At 43.0% G+C, this 24,750-nt stretch overlaps 1 protein-coding gene across 1 annotated transcript in view; it reads left to right on the top strand.

Moving 5' to 3' along the window:
• The window catches only part of MTMR10 (myotubularin related protein 10), a 79,388-nt gene that overhangs the window by 9,439 nt on the left and 45,199 nt on the right, over nt 1-24,750 (top strand). Inside the window, exon 3 of the mRNA XM_056569823.1 lies at nt 1,539-1,555. Within this exon, the coding sequence (XP_056425798.1) occupies nt 1,539-1,555 (17 nt within the window). The remainder of the gene's footprint in view (nt 1-1,538; nt 1,556-24,750) is intronic.

The following is a 24,750-nucleotide window of genomic DNA, read 5'->3' on the forward strand; positions in this document are numbered from 1 at the left end:
TTTTTATAGCATTTCCTACTAAAATAAAAATCACCGTAAATATAACTTATCCTGTCACGTTCTAATGCAGTGAACTGGTCAGAATTGATATGGAAAATCTTCAGGAAACCCGCATGTGAACAGGTTAAATACATAGAGACAGATTTGTCTTTGTGAAGATCCTGAAAACAGTCACAAGGGCTGAGCTCTATATCTGGGGCGATCCTGCAGTGTACCGTACTTTTCGCCATATAAGACGCACTTTTTCTTCCCCAAAACTGGGGGGAAAAGGTCGGTGCGTCTTATACGGCGAATACACCCCTATCGCGGCGGTCCCTGTGGCCATCAACGGCCGGGACCCGCGGCTAATACAGGACATCACCGATCGCGGTGATGCCCTGTATTAACCCTTCAGACGCTGTGATCAAAGCTGACCGCCGCGTCTGAAGGGAAAGTGACACTAATCCGGCTGTTCAGTCGGGCTGTTCGGGACCGCCACGATTTCACCGCGGCGGTCCCGAACAGCCTGACTGAATAGCCGGGTTAGTGCTTACAGGACACCGGGAGGGACCTTACCTGCCTCCTCCGTGTCTTCTCCGTTCAGGGATCCCCTGTATGGCCGGCGCTTTCCTTCCTCGTCGTCGCGTACGTGCGTCGGTGTGCGTAACGACGTGATGGCGGCGACGGAGAGCGAGAAAACCGGGCTGGCAGCAGAGACGTTCCGGAGCGACGGGGACACGGCGACAGCGATGGAGCGACATCCAGGGTAGCGGTGACGGGTCTGGAGCGGCGGGGACACGTGAGTATTACCTCCTATGCAGTGGTCTTCAATCTGCGGACCTCCAGATGTTGCAAAACTACAACTCCCAGCATGCCCGGACAGCCAACGGCTGTCCGGGCATGCTGGGAGTTGTAGTTTTGCAACATCTGGAGGTCCGCAGGTTGAAGACCACTATTGGGTTAAAAATCTTTATTTTTTTAAAATTTTGCACCTATAAATTGGGTGCGTCTTATACGCCGGTGCGTCCTATAGGGCGAAAAATACGGTAATTTGGGATTGCACAATGCAATCTGATAGCAGATGTAGAGTTAAAGGGGTACTCCGCTGCCCCAGCGTTCAGAACATTTTGTTCCGAATGCTTGGAGCGGAGCTGCAGGGTGGTGACGTCACTACCACGCCCTTCCATAGACTTGCATTGAGGGGCAAGGCGTGACTCCACAGATGGCGTGGCCGTGACGTCACGACTCCGGCCGCCTGCACCCATCATTCTAAATGAACGTCGGGTCCTGCACAGAGATTGCGGGGGTCCCAGTGGCTGTACCTCTGTGATCAGAGTTCTTATCCCCTATTCTTTGAATCGGGGATAAGATGTCTAGGGTCAGAGTACCCCTTTAATTTCCTGACCATAGCTCAGTTTAAAATGACTTGCATCTATTATAATTTGGCACGGTTCACACTAGTGTCCTGGTGCATAAAACCTTTAGTTTTAATAAATCTGCCTCATTACGCTCTTAAATCAGATGGATTTTACTTTGTCTGCTTTTTCTCTTGGTGGCAGATTGGCTCATAGGAATTGCTTACCATTTCTCATGACATTGGATTGCCAGGCAACACAACCTCCCATGGCTGTTACCAGGGCAGGGTGCAAGCATGCTGAATGGATGGCGAGGTGCATTCTAGGAGCCTGCAGAGGAGGGGAATGTGTGCTTGGAATGGTTAATATGGTGATGTCGTGCGTCTGCTGCACAACCTCTTCTTATACAGCTGGGTATATGGATGTTTGACATGTATCTGATTCTAGTTTTAATCTAAGAATATCTGTGTCCAGGCTAACAATTCTAAGCGGCCTGTCGGTGGCTACAGACCTCATTAAATAGGGGGTATAGATGCCAAGCAGACAAATCTGGGAGCCTGCACTAGCTCACCAGGCTAAACACATCGGGGGAGATTTATCAATACCTGTCCAGAGGAAAAGTGGCCCATTTGCCCATAGCAAGCAATCGGATCACTTCTTTCATTTTTAAAAAGGCCTCTGCAAAATGAAAGAAGTGATCTGATTGTTGCTATGGGCAACTGGGACACTTTTTTTCCTCTGGAAAGGTGTTGATAAATCTCCCCCATCATGTTCTGATAAACAGTAATAATTATTAGGTTGGGGTTTAGTTGCGGTTCTGCATCTATATGTGTTTTGTAATAAAACATACACAAGGAAGAAGAGAAGGGTAAACCTTATGAAAGAATGCTAGTCACAACTAAAGTTTTTTTTATTTATTTATTTTTTAATACTCCAGTGATGTTGTTGCATTTTTTTTTTTTTTATCCATTGGTGGAGCATTTTTTTTTATTTTAATTTTATTTTTTTCCGTAACCAAAGATAGAGTACGGTAATTAAACAGTTATATAAAAAAAGTAATTGATACAGAACCAAGATATTAACACCATTATTTAGCAAACCCTAAGGATAGGCAATACACATAGAAATGTAGATAACAGCACTCACCACGAGATTCAGATAAAATCTTCAATGCTTTATTGCGTTTCTTTAACAGCTATTCCTGTCTTCAGGCATATAGGGCAGGGATTTGGCAGTAGCCGGTCTTCCATATACCCTGTTACATATAGAATACCTAAGGATAAGCTAGTTTTGTGCTATAGAGTTTAGGGTTCTAAACATCTACATGACTACCGTATATATTTTTCCACATAAGTTTCTGAGCTTCTTACTAGTAATTTTTTAAAGCAATAGAATGTCTTTGTACTTTACCCAAATGTGACATGTATGAGTGTATTAATATCTGTAAATAAACACAATTGATTGTAAACAGAGGCTAGACAGTGTAAGGCTGGGTTCACACTACGTTTTCTCCCATACGGGAGCGCATACGGCAGGGGGGAGCTAAAACCTCGCTCTCCCGTATGCCTTCGTATGCGCTCCCGTATGTCATTCATTTCAATGAGACCAGAGTGAAACGTTCGGTCGGCTCATTTTTGCGCCGTATGCGCTTTTACAATCGGACCTAAAACAGTGGTCAACCACGGTTTGAGGTCCGGTCGTAAAAGCGCAAAAATGAGCCGACCGAACGTTTCACTCCAGCCGGCTCATTGAAATGAATGACATACGGGAGCGCATACGAAGGCATACGGGAGCGCGAGGTTTTAGCTCCCCCCTGCCGTATGCGCTCCCGTATGGGAGAAAACGTAGTGTGAACCCACCCTTAGGCTGGGTTCACACTAAGTTTTTCAACTACGGTTCCCGCATACCTTTTCTATCAAAAACCGTATGGGGAAAAAAACGGATGGAACAGTATGGGAAAAAGTAAACCGTATGCGTTTTTAAACAGTATACTGTTTTTAAAAGTGCATACAGTTCCGTCAGTTTTTATAGAAAAAAAAAACATACGTTTTTGAAAATGTTATCCATTTTTAATGGGAGGGGTCTTGGATGGGGACTTTTGTATTCAAATGCGCATGTGCAAAGTAAAAACGTATACGTTTTTCCTGTATGGAACCGTATACATGTGCGTTTCCCATTGACGTCCATGTTAAAAAAAAAAAAAAAAAAAAAACGTATGCGGTTGCAGTACAGTTTTTTAACCGGAGACAAAATCGTGGTCAACCACGGTTTTGACTCCGGTTTAAAAACCGTACTGCAACCGCATACGTTTTTTTTTTTTTTTTTAACATGGACGTCAATGGGAAACGCACATGTATACGGTTCCATACAGGAAAAACGTATACGTTTTTACTTTGCACATGCGCATTTGAATACAAAAGTCCCCATCCAAGACCCCTCCCATTAAAAATGGATAACATTTTCAAAAACGTGTGTTTTTTTTTTTCTATAAAAACTGACGGAACTGTATGCACTTTTAAAAACAGTATACTGTTTAAAAATGCATACGGTTTACTTTTTCCCATACTGTTCCATCCGTTTTTTTCCCATATGGTTTTTGATAGAAAACGTATGCGGGAACCGTAGTTGAAAAGCATAGTGTGAACCCAGCCTAAGAATGCGACAGAAACCCACGCTCATATTTACTTCAGCCCTGTAAAGCAGTCGGGTACCATGGGTGCAGGAGCCTGTATATTCATCAAGTAGCGTGCGACTTGAATTCCCCTCTATATTACTATGCTTGCTTTTAAGACAAAATTGTGCAACAAAAAGCATTTAAAGGGGTATACTATGTTGGAAAACAATATTTTTAAAATTCACTAGTGCCAAAAAGTTAAACGGATTTGTAAATTACTTCTATTTAATAATCTTTCATCCTTCCAGTACTGATCAGCTGCTTTATGTTCCACAGGAAGTTGTACAGTTAAATTTTGCCTAACCACAGTGCTCTCTGCTGACACCTCTGTCTGTGTCAGGAACTGTCCAGAGCAGGGGTAAAATGCCCATAGCAAACTTCTCCTGCTCTGGACAGTTCCTGGCATGGATTTAGGGGACAGTGGAGAGCACTGTGGTTATGCAAAACAGAACTTTGATTTTAAGGGTGCTTTAACAAACGGCAGTATCGGCCTTGGCTGCCGCATAAGATTCTGCATTGCAGGCAGTAGAGTTGCCACTTTAAACATTGGTAAATCCAGGTGCCACCTGCAGTAATCTGTGAATGGCAAGCATGGGTAGCTGGCTGTGGCCACTGGTGCTTTGAATTCACTGCGGATGGCAGGTGTCACCTACACTGGCCACCTATCAATGCCGGATCTCTTCCAGTAGACGCGGCTGATAAGTGCGCCCTTACCTGAGTGAGCGTGTTTTATTTGACCGGTGTGACAATGACCATGTGGGACTATAGGATTTGGCATACAGGTGTTTGAGCAGCTGCGGTGGTATAAATGTTGTGTGGTAGCACTCTTTTCATTTCAGCGCTGGATGAGTTACAGCCGTGTATAGATAAAAGTACATTAGCCTGAGGCATTTGGTTCATTTGAATAAGGTTCAGTACGGCATTTTTCTTCATGTGGCATTCATTCATTCATTCATTCTAACTTTTCTTTTTCCCCATCTAATGTTTGGCTTAGAGAGACACAGGTAGCATGCTTAGAGACAATGGGGGAGATTTATCAAAACCTGTGCAGAGGAAGAGTGGTGCAGTTGCCCATAGCAACCAATCAGATTGCTTCTTTCATTTTCCACAGGCCTCTTTAGAGGCCTGTGGAAAATGAAAGAAGCAATCTGATTGGTTGCTATGGGCAACTGCACCACTCTTCCTCTGCACAGGTTTTGATAAATCTCCCCCATTGTCTCTAAGGCAACTATACGACACTTGAAGAGTGTCTTGTATGGGTCATATTCTTATCATAAAGGGCCATTTATGAGGCTCGTACAGTTGCCACAGCAACGTTGTTGCCCAGTTTGCGTTATTCCATAGATAATGGCCCTCATTTACTGAGAGTGGAGTATAGGTTTCTTTGTGGGTTTTAATTCCCTACAATTTTTTCCACTGTATTTACTAAGGTTTCCCTCCATTTTTCCTACACTTTGCTTTTTTTTTTTTTTTACACATGCTCTGATCTGTAGGGTTTTCCTGAGCTCAAATCCACCTCATTTTATGTGGAAACCTTACAAAATATGTTGTTTTTTTGTGAAAATGTCAGGAACATGCCCCTTTTCGGAGACCACGCCCCTTTCCCAGGCGCCCACGCCCCTTTTTTCGGGTTTTCTAAGCAAAATGGAGAGTTAGTCTGGGTTTTTTTCACTTCTGGCGCAATACGACAGAATCTGGCGCACAACCTGACAGAACATGTCGGGTTTGCAATAGTAAGTGAGGGCCAATGTCAGAGGGTAGGAGAACAAAATTGCGCTGAATAAATGAGACTATGGCGGCCTTCACCTTTTTAGAGCCTCATTTGCCTCAGTACATACATGGCAGTCACCTAAACCTTATTCTTCTTTTTCTCACTGGTGTTCTCATTTAAATATCCTTTATAATCATTATAGAATTGGGCATGTCTGCTGCCTCTATATAGATTGCCTAAATGAAGTGCCAAGCTGAATGTTGATATTGAAACTAAAGATCGAGTGTTTAAATATTTGATTCATTGAGCTCTCCCTAAACCCAGACAGGTAGCGATCTATCCATAAAGCCTGGTGGTGCGGAGAGAAACAGTCAGGGACCACCAATGACTTTTAGTTTAGGCAGCATGAAAGTGATGATGCGTTTCCTTTACCCCGGTGGTCTCAAACGGTGGCCCTCCCAGATGTTGCAAAACTTCAACTCCCAGCATGCCCGGACAGCCGTTGGCTGCAGCACTTTGTCATCCGTTATGGTATCCGTTGCGTCGAGTCCGCATAAGCCGGATCCTACACATATGTGACCCCAGCCCTATAGAGGCAGCAGACATGCCCATGGTGCAATTCATTTTCCAAACTGTGGACACCGTTACATGACTGTAAGGAGACACATGGTACCTTTTTTATTTTTTTCTGTTATGGGGGCAAAAACGGATATATGAAAGGCACCACGTGTCTTCTTGTCCTAACATCTATGTATTGATCACAGTTGCCTCAGCCGCAAGTCCCATCGTTGTTCAAAATCTCTTATGTAAAAATAGATCTTCATCCTTCATAATCCATATGCTCACAACCACAGGCCTCTCTTTTTCCAAATGTAATCCTTTTGGATATTAGTGCATCCAGCACAAATGTCTATTTTAAAGGGGTACTCCGGTGAAAACCTTTTATTTTTTTTTATTTTTTTATTAAATCAACTGGTGCCAGAAAGTTAAACAGATTTGTAAATTACTTCTATTAAAAAATCTTAATCCTTCCTGTACTTATTAGCTGCTGAATACTACAGCGGAAATTCTTTTCTTTTTGAAACACAGAGCTCTCTGTTGACATCACGAGCACAGTGCTCTCTGCTGACATCTCTGTCCATTTTATGAACTGTCCAGAACAGCCTATGTTTGCTATGGGGATTTCCTTTTTACCCTGGACAGTTCCTAAAAATGGACAGAGATGTCAGCAGACAGCTCTGTGTTTCAAACGGAAAAGAATTTCCACTGTAGTATTCAGCAGCTAATAAGTACAGGAAGGATTAAGATTTTTTAATAGAAGTCATATACAAATCTGTTTAACTTTCTGGCACCAGTTGATTTAAAAAAAAAAAAAAAAGTTTTTCACCGGAGTACCCCTTTAACTCCCATTCCTTTAGCATTTTTACTCTGTCCCCACCCCTGTAGAGTACCGGAACATGTCCCACTATTCAGAACCTCAGCTGACTGAATCTTTGGAAACTGGTGGGGGAGTGGGTTGGGCGAGGGTCCGTATATACATTATAGCAGTGTTTCCCAAGCAGGGTGCCTCCAGCTGTTGCAAAACTACAACTCCCAGCATGCCCAGACAGCCGTTGGCTGTCTGGGCATGCTGGGAGTTGTAGTTTTGCAACAGCTGGAGGCACCCTGCTTGGGAAACGCTGCATTAGAGGAATGTGGCACGTTGGGGCTTAGCATGCTGTTATCGTGTGGTCTTGAAGGATCTGGCTGGCTATTGAATCGGACATGAGTTCGCCCGTGCTCCGCGTGCGGTGGTAATAATCACTTGTTCCACTGTGATAAGCCAGAATGTGTGAAGATAAACTGTCAGCAATGCGCCTGATGCCTTTACAACTTGCCAGCCTGGCTTTACTAATAACTCGATAAAAAACTGGAATCTGTCATTGGAATTAGTTATTGCTTTGATGATCAAACCCTTTAGGGTCTATTCACACGTACAGTATTCTGTGCAGATTTGTTGCGCAGGATTTCAAGTCATTCAGTTTACATTGAAATCTGCAGCAGAAAATCCTGCGCATCAAATCTGCGCAGAATACTGTACGTGTGAATAGACCCTTAAAGAGATTTCCCAAATTCAAAAACAGCCAAAAGTGATATTGCCGTGTAATAATAAAAGATTATACACCTGATAAATCCCCGTCACTCTAGCGGCGCGGCTGTGATCCTCCCCTCTGGCTTTTGTTTACTTGACTGCAGAAATGACTTGCATAATACTACATGACGGCCAATATGGGCCCTATGGGAGAGATTTATCAAAACCTTTGTATAGAAAAAGTGATGCAGTTGCCCATAACAACCGATCAGATCGCTTCTGTTTAAAAAAAAAGGCATAAATGAAAGAAGCGATCTGATCGGTTGCTATGGGCAACTGCATCACTTCTTCTATAAAAAGGTTTTGATAAATCTCTCCCATAGTGCCCATATTGGCCGTCATGTAGTATTATGCAAGTCATTTCTACAGTCAAGTAAACAGAAACCGAAGGGGAGGATCACAGCAGAGGCGTATCAGGTGTATAATAGTCTTATTACATGGCAATATCTCTTATGGCTGTTTTTTTTTTTTTTTTTTTTTTGTGTTCACAATTTGGGAAATTTCTTTAAAGGAATTTTGTAGTAAAATATAATCCAAAGGATAGGGAATAAGTTATAGATTGCGGCTGTCCGACCAATAGGACCACCCGTGATCTCCTGAACGGGGCCCCGGCAGTCTGCTGGAAGGGGGTGTGCCGACCCCTGCATGGAGTGGCGGCCGACACGCCTCCTCCATGTACCCCATAGAGATACACGGTGGGGGCGTGTCGGCCGCGGATTCCTGCGAGGTCGAAACGGCCACTTCCAGCAGACTGTTGGGGCCCTGTTCAGGAGATTATGGGGGGTCCTAGTGGTTGGATTCCGTGATCTAGAACTTATCCCCTATTTTTACTGCACTACTCTTTTAGGGGTTTGATTAGAGCTGGGCGGTATGACCAAAAATGTGTCACGGTATTTTTTTAAATTATCACGGTATCACGGTATTTAACAGTATTTGGGGGGGGGGGGCTTGTTAAAGTGTCAGAACATCCGGGTTTCCCCAACCAGTGTGCCTCCAGCTGTAGCAAAACTACAACTCCCAGCATGCCTGGACAGCCTGCGGATGTCTGGGCATGCTGGGAGTTGTAGTTTTGCAACAGCTGGAGGCACACTGGTTGGGGAAACAGCGTTGCACTGTATACTCCCCCACTGCTGTCTATCACAGCTCAGCACTACAGGGGATGAGGAATCAGGGCAGTGAAAATCTCTCCATTCACCCCATCCTGCCCCTCTTTCCATTCAACCCCCCCCCCCTGCACCCATTAACCCCATCCTGTCCCTCAATCCATTAACCCCCCTGCTTCCATTAACCCCCCTCCTCCTCACCTGTACGCTGATGCGGCTGCTGGGAAGTGCCCCTGTCATCAGTGCAGTAACGTGGGCGCTTCCCGCCCGGACACAGGATCCTCTCTGGCGGAAGCGTTCAGCGCAGGATGCCAACGCTTCCGCCAGGAGGGAATCTGAAATTTTGATCTAAAGTGCCCACTACGCTATTATGCGCCACGGCCACTTTAGAACAGTGAGCAGCAGCAGCACAGCTCACGTGCGTTGTGTGAGGGGGCCCCCCGCAGGTGGTCTGTCCGCCCCTGAAGCGCTCGCTCCCCTCGGTCCTGCGGCGTGCACTAGGGGCCTCAGGAGCGGGCGCCGAAACTAGAAGAAATGCGGCACAATGCTCTGCCTTACGCCGCAGGACCAAGGGGAGCGGGTGCTTGTTATGAACACTCCCTGAAGTAGGTGAAGAGAGGGGAGAGGTGGACTGGAGCAGGGAGCCAGCTCGGGGCTCCGGGAAACATCCGAGCCAGGGGATGCAGTTTTTGCGCTTTCCCCTGGCTCTGATTGCAGAGAGGAGCCGGCCTGAAACTGCAGGGGGAGCAGGGATGAGGAGTCTCATCTTGCTCTCCCCTGACAGAGCGGAGCCGTGGGCTCTGTAATTCATCCATGGGTGGGGGGATGGGCCCCACCGGTATAGCGGTTTGGGGCAAAATTCATACAGTCAGAGAAAAAAAAACGGTATCCGGTATGAACCGGCATACCGCACAGCCCTAGGTTTGATCATTAAACCAATAACCCCATTATCCCCATGATCTTTGTGCATTCAGAAACCTTCTCTCATAGACCAAAATTGTCGGACACACATTCCTTCTTTAGAGCCTTAGGGTACGTTCACACGAGCGGATCCCCAGCGATGTGCAAGTCGCTGCGCATGCGCTCTATACTCGCACACATCGCGGCCGCTCCTCCTGCTCTTTGAGCTAGGCCGAGAGCTGCCGCGATGTGAGAGTATACTGCACATGCGTGCTGCGACTCGCACATCGCAGTGTCTCTGCTCGTAACGGCGTATTGCTGCTCCGAGCAGACACCTGTAAAGGCAGCACACAGCAGTCCCTCAGCGGCGGATCCGCAGCATAATAAGCGATGGGGATCCGCTCGTGTGAACGTAGACGTATACAGAGAGATGTGCTGCAGACAAGCAATAGTTTTTCTTTATACATGAAACATGCGATCAATCAACAGATAATAGTCCAGTGATCAAGTGTGAATGTAGCCAAAGGCTGTCCCAGCATGCTGGGAGTTGTAGTTTGCAACAGCTGGAGACATTCTGTTGGGAAAACACTGCTTTAGCCTATATAGGGATGTGTGTTCTTAGGTTGTTTGACCTCCACCTTGAAACGCAAGTAGTTTGTTTGTCACAGGAGTATTTTTGGCATAGAGTTATGTGCACAGATACTTTTACCTGCTGTGAATTGCAATGCAATTGTAATGGATATATTAGAAATCTACATTCATTTCATTCAGCAATCCTTGAAATGTGTATATTTAAAGTCCATAGTTGGCATGTGGCCAAAAAATGTCTGTCTGAGGTCTGAAAATGTTGACTTATGAAGTAACTAATGTGGCCAGAAATGTCTTGGCCTTTGGAGCAGGCTTTGGTTAAATGGTCCAGATGTAGTTGGGCCTATTTCAGTCATAGGGTGTGGATCCGCGGTTACTGCATGGGCTGTGTCTATTTGCTTTGCTCCCAGTTTAGCAAGTAACCAAATATAAATAAAAGTATGTGTAAATGATCTTTTCCCTCCATAAACACGGCAGCTGTAAAACCATAGTGTCTGAAGAAGGTTCTTCCGTGAAGCTGGGCTGGATAAACAGTGGTTAGTGGAGCTTAGCAGGCCTCATCCTGACTGCTTCAGGAAAATAAACCTTAGTATTAGCGGCTCTGTTTACTATGGTTAGAAAGTGGTAGCGTGTAATTCTGTGCATAATAAAAGACAGATCCGTAAATAGTGTCATTTCACATGGGTAAACACAGTACAGTGATCCCTCAGCTTACAATGGCCTCAACATACAATAGTTTCAACATACAATGGTCATTTCTGGACCATTGTAAGTTGAAACCAGACTCAACATACAATGCTACAGACAGTCCAGATCTGTGAAACCTGTCAATGGCCGGAAGAACCGACCGATCAGAATGGGCATTTTACTGGTAAAATCCCTGTATTACTGAAGCGTATGCACTGACTGATATCTGGTAACGCCCCCTACAGTACAGGGAGGTATTACATGTTCTGTACTCTTTACCTGTATTACTGAAGCGTATGCACTGATTGATATCTGGTAGCGCCCCCTACAGTACAGGGAGGTATTACATGTTCTGTACACTGTACCAGGGTTAGCTGCTCCTTTGGACACCGGGTGAGGGCGGCTCCATGTTACTTTTTTTTAGGACATTGTCTGTACTGTACAGGACCCCGAATAAGATCCTGTCCTCTACGTAGACCAGTGTTTCCCAAGCAGGGTGCCCCCAGCTGTTGAAAAACTACAACTGCCATCATGCCCGGACAGCCTTTGGCTGTCCGGGCATGCTGGGAGTTGTAGTTTTGCAACAGCTGGAGGCTCTTTTCTTGGGAAACACTGACATAGACAGTGATTTACAGCTCCCAGCAGATATTTCTTACTTTTATATGTAAGTATTTGCTTTATCTATATTAGTTATCTACTGATTTTTCTTTAATTTTCACTTTTTCCTATTTTGCATGACATTTTGGTGCCTTTAGAACCAATTGCCAGGTTTCCATACAGTTCTGGTCTCAACATACAATGGTGGTCCTGGAACCCATTAACATTGTAACTTGAGGGACCACTGTATATCCTCTGCTCTGCAAAATGCACTTCTCTTTTGTGTCCTGAGGGTGAATTCACACGTAAAGAATCCTGAACGTATTTGATGCTGCAAATTTGAAGCTGTGTTCAGTCCTTTAGTTCACATTGAAATCCACAGCACAAAATCTGCAGCTATAAATCCTGCGCATCAAACGTGCAGGATACTGTACGTGTGAATACACCCATAGGGTCACACATAGCGTATACACAGCGTATTTCACGCTGCGCAAAATCAGCTGTACAACAAGAAAGACGCTGCGTGTTCTCCTATGAGCAGACACACAGGGCTACTGCTGGCAGCCCTGTGTTGTAAAGTATGGAGGCGGCCCAGTGCGCAGGCGTGTCTGTGACGTGCAGGCCTGTCTAAAAACCACACTGCACACAGGGCTGCTGCCTGGTAACCCTGTGTGTTTGTAGTATGCAGCGGATTTCGGGCAGCATGAAATACTCTGCGTATATGCTATGTGTGACCCTACCTTTAAAAGGATATTCAAGTATTTTTTAAGCCTTTGAGCCCATGATGCCAAGTTATAATACAGTGTTATATGTTTCTATTACCTCCTTGTGCTGTTTTGTCCCGTTTTCAGGCACGGGACCCACATCCAGAAGTGCTTTAGTGCAAGATGTTTTATTTTATGGTGGTTTCTGACCTTTCCCAGCATTCCATTGAGTCAGACACAATATGTCATGAGTGGCTTGGTTCACACTACGTTTTTACGTATGGCAAAAAAACTGATGGAACAGTATGGGAAAAAAGTAAACCGTATGCGTTTTTAAAAGTGCATACAGTTCCGTCAGTTTTTATAAAAAAAACAAAAAAAACAAACATGTTTTAGAAAATGTTGTCCATTTTTAATGGTAGGGGTCTTGGGTGGGGACTTTAGGATTCAAATGCGCATGTGCAAAGTAAAAACGTAAACGTACGGTTTTTAAACCGGAGTCAAAACCGTGGTTGACCACGATTTTGTCTCCGGCTTAAAAACCGTACTGCAACCGCATACGTTTTTTTTTAACATGGACGTCAATGGGAAACGCACATGTATACGGTTCCATACGGGGAAAACGTATACGTTTTTACTTTGCACATGCGCATTTGAATCCTAAAGTCCCCACCCAAGACCCCTCCCATTAAAAGTGGACAAAATTTTCAAAAACGTATGGTTTTAAAAAAAATTGTATGCACTTTTAAAATCAGTATACTGTTTAAAAACGCATACGGTTTACTTTTTTCCATACTGTTCCATCCGTTTTTTTTGCCATACGGTTTTCTTTAGAAAAACGGATTGAAAACAGTATGGCTAAAACGTGGTGAGAACCCAGCATGGTCTCCAGGGGGCATTGCTATGCTGTAAAGGCAGGGGGGATAGCATTACTTCAGTAAATCCCTTCCACCCTGCTATCCACCCACCCACTGAAGCATAGCTACACCCTCCTGAATACTATTAAAATATTATTAAAATCATCTATTAAAACAAAAATGTTAATAATTCCATATGGTGAACGGCGAACATGGTATGGATAAGAAAAAAAGACAACTATTGATCACGGCACAAAAAATGAGCCCTCCTACAGCCACGCATACAGGAAAATAAGAACGGTATAGGGGTCAGAATAGAGCGATTTTAAACATACTAATTTTGTGAAAGTTTGAGATTTTTTTGAAAGCATACAATAATAGAAAAGCATGTAAACAGGGGTAACATTTTAAATATATTGACTCACAGTAAAAAAATTAAATTTTTACCGTAAAGTGTACAGCATGAAATTGAAACTCTCCAAAAGTCTCAAAATTGTGATTTTTCTTGAGTTTCACCACACAAATAATATTTTTTTTGCTTGTGCCCTACATTTTATGTGTTATTACAAAGTACAATTGGTTGCGCAAAAAAACTAGCCCTCATGTGGGTCTGTAGATGGAAAAGTTATGCCTCTTAGAAGACACAGAGGAAAAAATGCAAAAATAAAAATTCTGTCTCCTTACGGCAGAAATGGGTTGTGCCCTTTATAGGGTTAAGAATTTATTTAAACAATAGGTCATTTTCTGATTAATCATTCCCTTTAAAGGGGTATTACAGATTTGTAAATTACGTCTATTAATAAATCTTAATCCTTCCACTACTTATCAGCTTCTGAAGTTGAGTTGTTCTTTTCTTTCTGACAACAGTGCTCTCTGCTGACACCTCTGCTCCTACTCTGGACAGTTCCTGAGACAGACAAAGTCCCATAGCAAACCTCTAATGCTTCGGATAGTTCCTGAGACAAGCAGAGGTGTCAGCAGAGAGCACTGTGCTCAGAAATCTGTTTAACTTTCTGGAGCCAGTTGAGATAAAGGTGTTCTATATTCCATATAAGACACAACGTTTCAGCGATATATATAATAAAATTATAATATAAAAAGTAATTTTTTTCCTGGAATACCCCTTGAAATCATAGCTGGTGGCTATCACAGTATACTTTAGAGTTATAGCTTTGTAACGGATAGAAAACCACGTGTTTTGTGATCTTTATGTTTATGGTTCTCTCTAGTGATAACCGTTAAATGATATTTTAAAATTTTTTTAAAGATTTTTTTCTAAGGCCGGTTTCACACAAGCACATTATACGTGCATTTTTGCATTGATATTGAGGAAGCAAATGTCTGCCTGACCTCAGTTCTTATGACCTGAACAGACAGCTGTTGGTTCAGGTTATCAGAAACTTGGTCAGGCCGGGACTTTCTTCTGTATTGTGTATACAGAAACACTCATGTAATACACCTTTTACTAAAACTGGCAGCCCTGTTGTCATGACAATATTAGCATTTTCTCATCCATGTAACCAGTAATAACTATCCCTGGGTACAATTCCTGTGCTCTGGCATTCAGTGTCAGTGCTGTACATTACAGATGAGCGAAGTTACAGTAATTTGATTCATCACAAACTTCTCGGCTCGGCAGTTGCTGACTTTAGCCTGCATAAATGAGTTCAGCTTTCAGGTGCTCCGGTGGGCTGGAGACTCTCCCCCTAGGACTGTATCCACCTTTTCCAGCCCAACGGAGCACCTGGAAACTGAACTAATTTATGCAGGCTAAAGTCAGCAACCGCCGAGCCGAGAAGTTTGCGACGAATCGAATCACTGTAACTTCACTCATTTCTCCTGTACATTTATACTTTACATGTTGATCAGTCTGATCTCTGCAAATATGTGCGGAAAGTCTGGAAACTGAACAGATCTCTGACCTGGGGCTGTTTCCGAGGATTTTGCATACAAATCTTTATAATTTACAACATTACAAACAAGTGATGTCACGGATTATGTTGAGATAGTGAGGAGGACATGTGCTGACAGGATAGTCCATATAAAGAGGGGATGTAGTACTGTATTCTGAGCTCTGTATCTATATGCTGTGACCATGTACAGGATGACATCCGCATACATACTTACTAGAGCCACGTGTGCTGGATCTGACAGCAACGCAACCCATGCTTTATTACTTTAATGACACTGTAGTTACTGTACTGTATACATGTCTGTATATGACTTTACAGAAGAATTGGTTTATTAGTCCCCCATTTGCCCAACCTACATTTTATAAGGATGTGGCATGAATGGATTTTCATTCCTGATCAGTCCGCTGGGTGACTGGCCTATAAAGGGGGAGTCCTAATATACATGAACACAAGTTTATTTACTACTGTGCACAATACAGCTGGGGCGCGCCGATGCCAGAAAGTTGTGTATTACAAAAAACACATGTCTGCTGTTTAGTGTGAAGTGGGAAAGAGGTTTTGCGGCTTGTGTAATGAGCATGTGCATGAATATGCTGGAAGTGGAGGAAACTTGTAACATCTGCATTTCTTCTTTATTCTGCTGATGGCCAGCATGTGCCATGAGGGTTTAAAGGGGTACTCCGGCCCTAATACATCTTATCCCCTATCCAAAGGATAGAAGATAAGATGTCTGAACGCAGGGGTCCCGCTGCTGGGGACCTGCAGAAACCTGTCATTCCGCACCCTCCTTTGTGAGCTCCGAGTCTGCAGCGTGACAACCACGGGGCTGGGGTATCGTGATGTCATGACTCCGCCCCCACGTGATGTCACGTCCTGCACCCTCAATGCAAGTCTCCCATAGACAGTGATAAACACCAGCTGGAGGACTGAATATGTTAATTATTTTTCGTTGAAATGCATTGCCGGCTATGGGGACTGACCATGTCCATGCGGTCCTAGCACTGACTAATTCAGTCAGTGCTGGCAGCCCTCGGCATCCCGGGTGTAAACTCTAGTGTTTCTGCAGATGCGAGTATCATGATTGTAAGACCTCTGACATAGATTTCAGTGTGTTCCTTCTGTATCTCCATACGCTTCGAATTTACATGGAGAGATTTAGATTCTTTTCTCGTACCCCATAGTGCTACGAGATGATGGATTTCCTAGAAGCATTGTACATGAAGTGCCGACTTTCAAAGATTATGAGCCCCTGGTGGTGAGAGATTATGGGAGAAGATTTTTCTTATCAGTTAATTGAAAAGTTATTGGGAACATTTCTGGAATAAACTGAAAATGTAATAATTCTGTGTAGTACATGTACTATATAATATCGACCAGAGCCGTTTGAAGGAATTTGGGGGCCCCAAGCAAAATAGACAGACTCCCACCGTCACGTCACGCTCTAGGGCTGGCGTCAGGACGTCAGCCCCTGAATTCTGGGACTCAGCATGACGTCACAAGACATGGTGAGCCGCGCGCACATAGGAGGTCCGGGCCGACGGATGGTGAGCCGGAACGGGGCACAAGGGGCACAAAAAGGAGCCAGAGGCAGCGGCTTCAGTCTCTGCCTTGCTCTCCAGGCAGGCTCTCGCACTGCCGGCCCGGCAGGCCGACAGGGCGAGCTGCCTGCCGAACGGGATAGCACAAGAGGACAGGCGAACACCGGCTCTGCTCGGGGGCCCCGGGCCAGCTCGGGGCCCCAAGCAATTGCTTGGTTTGCCTGTCCTGTTGCGGCGGGCCTGCTATTGACAAATCATAGAAGTTTGGGGAACCATTGTTAAGCTCCTAGGCAGTGTTCACATCTGCGTCAGAGGTTCTGTTAGGAGCACAGATTCCAGCCAAAAATCCTGGCCGTAATAGAGCTGCACACTGTGCTATCTTGTCCAGTAAGATATGTCCAGTAAGATACCTAAACAGGACAGACCCCTTTATTGTGAATGGGTGCCATGTGTGTCCGGCATACAATGGATACGGCACATTATGCTTTTTGTTGTTTAGCTCCTATGAGCAGAACAATGGAAAGCCAGCACAGAGATCTGAACAAGGCCTAACCCATTACATGGGGGTTTTCTGCACTCTGCCTGTATAAAGCTTTTTCTAGGCATCACCGTGTATGATCATAGTCTTGAGGAAATGAGTTTAAAGGGGTACTCCGGTGAAAACCTTTTTTCTTTTAAATCAATTAGTGCCAGAAAGTTAAACAGATTTGTAAATTACTTATATTAAAAAATCTTAATCCATCCTGTACTTATTAGCTACTGAATACTACAGAGGAAATACTTTTCTTTTTGGAATTCTCTCTGATGACATCACGAGCACAGTGCTCTTTGCTGACATCATTATAATAATGATAATAATTCTTTATTTATTGTTGTCCTTAGTGGGATTTGACCCCAAGGCCCCAGCATTGCAAGGCAGCAGTGTTAACCACTGAGCCACCATGCTGCCCTTAGCTTACATCTGCTATGCACGGTTGCTAAAATGGACAGAGATGTCAGCAGAGAGCACTGTGCTCGTGATGTCATCAGTGTTCCAAAAAGAAAGGAATTTCCTCTGTAGCATTCAGCAGCTGATAAGTACTGTAAGGATTAAGATTTTTTAATAGAAGTAATTTACAAATATGTTTAACTTTCTGGCACCAGTTGATTTAAAAGAAAAAAGGTTTTCACCGGAGTACCCCTTTAAGTGGGATCCTGATCTAGAGCATTGCAGTTCTTTTCCCTGCCCAGTCAGATCAGTCTTAAGACTATACTACTCCATGTAAGGGCCGCATAGTGTGGTGTGTGTGATATAGGTTTGTACTTCTATTATCCAAAATTACCCCCCCCCCCCAAAAAAAATAATAATATTGTGCCGCTAGGCTAACTGGAGTGATCAGAGAATACTCAGATGCATAGTTTGAGTCCAGTGAGTGTTTGATAGTTGGATGATATTTTACAGAACCTCTACATCAGTGGTCTTCAACCTGCGGACCTCCGGATGTTGCAAAACTACAACTCCCAGCATGTCCGGACAGCCAACTGCTGTCCGGGCATGCTGGGAGTTGTAGTTTTGCAACATCTGGAGGTCCGCAGGTTGAAGACCACTGCTCTACATTGTAGAGCAAAGAAAGATGTCCCTTTTGACTTAAAGGTGGTAGCATATTACACAGCATTATAACTCTGCATCATTGGCTTAAAGGCTGAAGAAAAAAAATCTTATCCCCTATCCAAAGCATAGGGGACAAGCTGTCTGATTGTGGGGGTCCTGCCGCTGGGGATCCCCGCGATCTCGGCTACAGCACCCCGGACATCCGGTGCACGGTGACGGATGACTGTGTGTTACGGAGGCTTGTGACATCGCGACGACGCCCCCTCAATGCGAGTCTACGGGAGGGGGCGTGACGACCAGCAGTGGTACCCCCGTGATCAGACATCTTATTCCCTATCCTTTGGATAAGGGATGAGATGTCTAGGGGTGGAGTACCCCTTTAAGTATAGCAAAATATTTTCTAACACTGTAGGCTTTGAATGATGTCACAGTGTTGATAGTTGTATTATGTATGTTTCGATGATGCACTCACATTTAGGGAACCCTAATTGGTGGGAGTCAAGTTCTAATGGTTCCTGATGCATATTCGGAGCCCGTCCACCACACCCCTTCTAAGTTTTTTGTGGATTTTCACGTTGCCTAGGAGTTTGGTAAAGTCTGGAGGGAATTCCATGTGTCTTGTGTCATAGGTTTGTGTTGTGAGATGAGTCACGTCCTTTCAGGCCTTATTCATGTTGCTGTTTTCTTGACTGGGTCATTGTAGTCATTGGCATAAGGATGATTGCACGTTGGGTAATGGTTAAATAGTAGTAAATAAGTTTGTTTTGTCGCTTCCGTTCTTGTTTCCATACGTGGTGTACACAGGGAGATGTAACTTGCTGATCCAATTCCCTCTTCATTGAATTAATCACTTATTTTGTTCTGGGATCCTGAGCTCTGAGCCAAGGTCAGACAATGAATTGTGTGTTCCTGGACCTTTCACGAATGGAATGTTGCTGGCACAGTCTTGTAAGGATGACTAAGAATTCATGCATGTGTCAGCCGTTCTGCCTGCCAAGCTGCCAGGAATTTCAAGTCAGATCCTTTAACAAGACTGAGGTTTGCTTCGCCTCTTTATCATGGCGGATATTGTATTTTTGTGTTCTTTCTGCCTGCTAGCAGATTGTAGATGGTGTGTGTGTGTGTGTGTGTGTGTGTATATATGTGTATATATGTGTATATATGTGTATATATATATATATATATATATATATATATATATAGTATGTGTATGCAGGTATATACACAATCGTGTATATAGAATACGTATTCCTCAAGGCTGGGCTTGATAATGGTGTATTTTATAAAAGCTTGTATATCAAAAATAAAGTGTGTGTGTGTGTGTGTGTGTGTGTGTGTATATGTATATATATATATATATATATATATATATATATATATATATATATATATATATATATATATATATATATATATTAGGGGTGTGAATCGCCAAGAATTTGGCGATTCGATTCGAATCGCGATACCAGTGTGGCGATTCGATATATCCCGATATATCGCGATACCGTCTAGGTGACGATACATCGCGATATATCGCCCACCTGGGAGCATTCATAGATCCCAATAGACGCCGCTGTCAGCTTTGACAGCGGCGATCTAGTACTCCGGTGCTCACTTTTCTCATGTTATCCCGTCCGGGCTGCAAAATAAAATAAAACGCACTTTATCTTACCTGCCAACGAGCCCGCGGAGCTCCGGTACACTCCGGTACAGGTGTTCGGTCCCCGGGCTGTATTCTTCTTACTTCCTGTTAGTCCGGCACGTCACATGGAGCTTCAGCCTATCACCAGCGGAGGCGGGACATCGCTGCGGCCAGTGATAGGCTGAAGCTCCATGTGACGTGCCGGACTAACAGGAAGTAAGAAGAATACAGCCCGGGGACCGAACACCTGTACCGGAGCTCCGGGGGCTCGTTGGCAGGTAAGATAAAGTGCGTTTTATTAAAAATTCCACATCCCTAAAAGAATCGATTCAAAAATATTTTGAATCGATTCTGTATCAGCAAATGAAAAATCGCGATTATCGCGAGAATCGATTTTTTTCTTACATCCCTAATAAATAAATATATATATATATATATATATATATATATATATATATATATATATATATATATATATAATGTGTACAATATGTATATGTGAAAATATAATAGGATTCGGTCTGTATATATTAATTAGTTTTTATTTATAAAAATCTCACGGGTTTGAAAATTTCACCCATCACCGGGAGCTCGTGACATCATAGTCCCACCACCTAATGATGTCACGCCCCACCCCCTCAATGCAAGTGTATGTCCCATAGACTTGCATTGAGGGGGCGGGGCGTGACACAATGAGAGGGCGGGACTATGATGTCACAAGCTCCAGGTAAGTGTTTGGAACAGTTTGTTTCAAACGCTGAGCAGCGGAGTACCCCTTTAATTTTATTTATTTATTGTTTACATGGACTCCATTCATTATGCGGTTTTATTAACGTTATATATTTTTTAATAGTTCGGACACATATACAGTGATCAGAGCCTGAAGCATATAGCTGTTTACATTGTTTATTGAAAGCTAATATGTAGTAACCCAGTGACACCACTACCCAGTGTAGCTGTCTGCTGCCTGCCCTATTTTCTGTGCATGCCAGCAATATGGTTCTGCCACTATCAGGGATTTTCTGTGGACCCATTAAAGTGAATGGTAACAAAACTTGTAGCAGATTTCCCGACATCAGGAAACCTGCTGCATGTTTATCAATGTGTGAACGTACCCTAAATAATATTGGTCATATTACTTTCGTTATGATGTAGGGCCTGAAATTTGGCGATCACTTTCCTCCTTTACACTGTCGGACAGAATTGCTAATTGACAAGTGGCCCAGTTTTTCTCCTTTCCTTGCCAGATTTGGTGTGGAAATCTTGTGCAGCTATCAGTCATGGAGAACATGGCTACGAGCTGAACTGTGCCCCATGGAAGCTACTGCCTTAAAGGGTACCTCTCATCAAAAAAACTTTTGATATATTCTTGATTAATGTATGCAGAATAACTTTACAATTGCATGTTATTAAAAAAATATGCTTCTTTCTATTTAATTTTCCACTTTGAAGAAATGACCACTAGGGGTCTCCCTACCAGTCCTGGCAGCAAGCATTTCAGACTCATGCTGAAGTCCTAAACACTACGAGCTGCCAGTCTGCTTTGTTCACAAAGGAGAACACTCAGAGCTGCCAGCCTGCTTTGTTCACAGCCTGTTTGGCTGTGAACAAAGCAGGCTGGCAGCCCCTAGTGTTTAGGACTCCAGCATGAGTCAGAAATGCTTGCTGACAGCACTGATTGGGAAAAATACAATAGAAAGAAGCATATTTTTCATTAACATGCTATTGGAAAGTTATTCAACATTCATTAATCTAAAATATATCAAAAGTTTATTTGATGAGAGGTACCCTTTAATATTTAGGACAGAGTTTGCTCCCTCTGCTCTGGTCATGCGGAAGTATACAGCACAAGGCTTGAAAAAGTATTTTTATTCCTTGTTGCTTACGTAGCACCAAAGCAACATATGCAGCACTGTACATAGATCATCATTACATCAGTTCCTGACCCTAAGGGTATGTTCACACAGCCAATTTTCCGCAATTCCACAGCACTTCTGTTCAGCAGAATTCTGCAGAATATATGACTAGTGTTATTTTAACGGAATGCGGAAATTCTGCTGTCTAATTTGGACTGTGGAATCCCAATCAAATCAACTCATAGTAAATTATGGCGGAATTCCCATTAGAATTCTTCTTCGGAATTCTGCATAGAAATTATGTGAACATACCCTAATAATTCTTGGGGTATTTCGGTGGAAATATATATATATATATATATATATATATATATATATATATATATATATATATATATATATATATATATATATATTATATATTAATATATTTATATATATAATTTTTTTTTTTTTTTAAATCAACTGGTGCCAGAATGTTAAACCGATTTTGTAAATTACTTCTATTAAAAATTCTTAATCCTTCCAGTGCTTATTAGCTGCTGAATACTACAGAGGAAATTCTTTACTTTTTGGATTTTTTTTTTCTGTCTGTCCACAGTGCTCTTTGCTGACACCTCTGTCCATGTCGGGAACAGACTGGAAAATCCCCATAGCAAACGTGCTGCATCTGAATAGTTCCTAAAATGGACAGAGGTGTCAGCAGAGAGCACTGTGGACAGACAGAAAAGAAATCCAAAAAGAAAAGAATTTCCTTTGTAGTATTCAGCAGCTAATAAGTACTGGAAGGATTAATATTTTTTAATAGAAGTAATTTACAAATCTGTTTAACTTTTTGGCATAAGTTGATTTAAAAATGTTTTCCACCGGAGTACCCCTTTAAGTATATTAGAGAGGTTAATGTTTTGCCAGGATGTACAACATATAAAAAGTTTTTGAATCCGACATTGCCCCCCCCCCCCCCCCCCCCCCTCCAGGGAATAATGGGCGCTGCCACAATCCAATATGAATATTAATAAAAAGTATATATATATTTTTTTTTTTTAAAGTATGACATGTTTCTTGGCTGTTCTGGTTCCTTCCTCAGGTACCTGAGGAAGGGTCCGAGACACCTCAGAAACAAAATAAAGGGGAAGATTTATCAAAACCTTTTGTAGAGGAAGAGTGGTATAGATGCCCATAGCAACCAGTAAGATTGCTTTAACTTTTAAAAAGGTCTGTGAAAAGTAAAAGAAGTGATCTGATTGGTTGCTATGGGCAACTGCACCACTCTTCCTCTACACGGGTATTTATAAATTTTCCCTGTACTTTTTCCTGCTCTTTCTTGCAGCCGGCTAAGCTCCCTTCCAGGTTTGGCTCTGTGTGGACTGCGCTACTGATATCAAGCCAGCAGCGCTTTGTTTCCCTCACACATACATACACCATCTCATACATTCATACATACACCATCTCATACATTCATACATACACCATCTCATACATTCGTACATACACCATCTCATACAATCGTACATACACCATCTCATACAATCGTACATACACCATCTCATACAATCGTTCATACACCATCTCATACAATCGTTCATACACCGTCTCATACAATCGTTCATACACTGTCTCATACAATCGTACATACACTGTCTCATACAATCGTACATACACTCTCATACAATCGTACATACACTGTCTCATACAATCGTACATACACCGTCTCATACAATCGTACATACACCGTCTCATACAATCGTACATACACCGTCTCATACATTCGTACATACACCGTCTCATACATTTATACAGTCTCATACATTTATACATAGTCTCATGCATTTATACATACACCGTCTCATGCATTTATTAATACACCGTCTCATGCATTTATTAATACACCGTCTCATGCATTTATTAATACACCGTCTCATGCATTTATTAATACACCGTCTCATGCATTTATTAATACACCGTCTCATGCATTTATTAATACACCGTCTCATGCATTTGTACATACACCGTCTCATGCATTTGTACATACACCGTCTCATGCATTTGTACATACACCGTCTCATGCATTTGTACATACACCGACTCATGCATTTGTACATACACCGACTCATGCATTTGTACATACACCGACTCATGCATTTGTACATACACCGACTCATGCATTTGTACATACACCGACTCATGCATTTGTACATACACCGACTCATGCATTTGTACATACACCGACTCATGCATTTGTACATACACCGACTCATGCATTTGTACATACACCGACTCATGCATTTGTACATACACCGACTCATGCATTTGTACATACACCGACTCATGCATTTGTACATACACCGACTCATGCATTTGTACATACACCGACTCATGCATTTGTACATACACCGACTCATGCATTTGTACATACACCGACTCATGCATTTGTACATACACCGACTCATGCATTTGTACATACACCGACTCATGCATTTGTACATACACCGACTCATGCATTTGTACATACACCGACTCATGCATTTGTACATACACCGACTCATGCATTTGTACATACACCGACTCATGCATTTGTACATACACCGACTCATGCATTCGTACATACACCGACTCATGCATTCGTACATACACCGACTCATGCATTCGTACATACACCGACTCATGCATTCGTACATACACCGACTCATGCATTCGTACATACACCGACTCATGCATTCGTACATACAACCGACTCATGCATTCGTACATACACAAACCCTCAGCTATGAAGACACAATAACATACAAACTCACTTCAGTCACCATCCTACTGCTACTATATGTTTAGTACCTTTTCATAACATGATCATAGGTCCTTTTACTACTATGGGAGTAAGAGTATGGACGGAGGCTGTTGAGTACGTGACGTCGAGTACCTTCACA

Source organism: Hyla sarda, chromosome 4, assembly GCF_029499605.1.
Source record: "Hyla sarda isolate aHylSar1 chromosome 4, aHylSar1.hap1, whole genome shotgun sequence".
NCBI lineage: Eukaryota > Metazoa > Chordata > Amphibia > Anura > Hylidae > Hyla > Hyla sarda.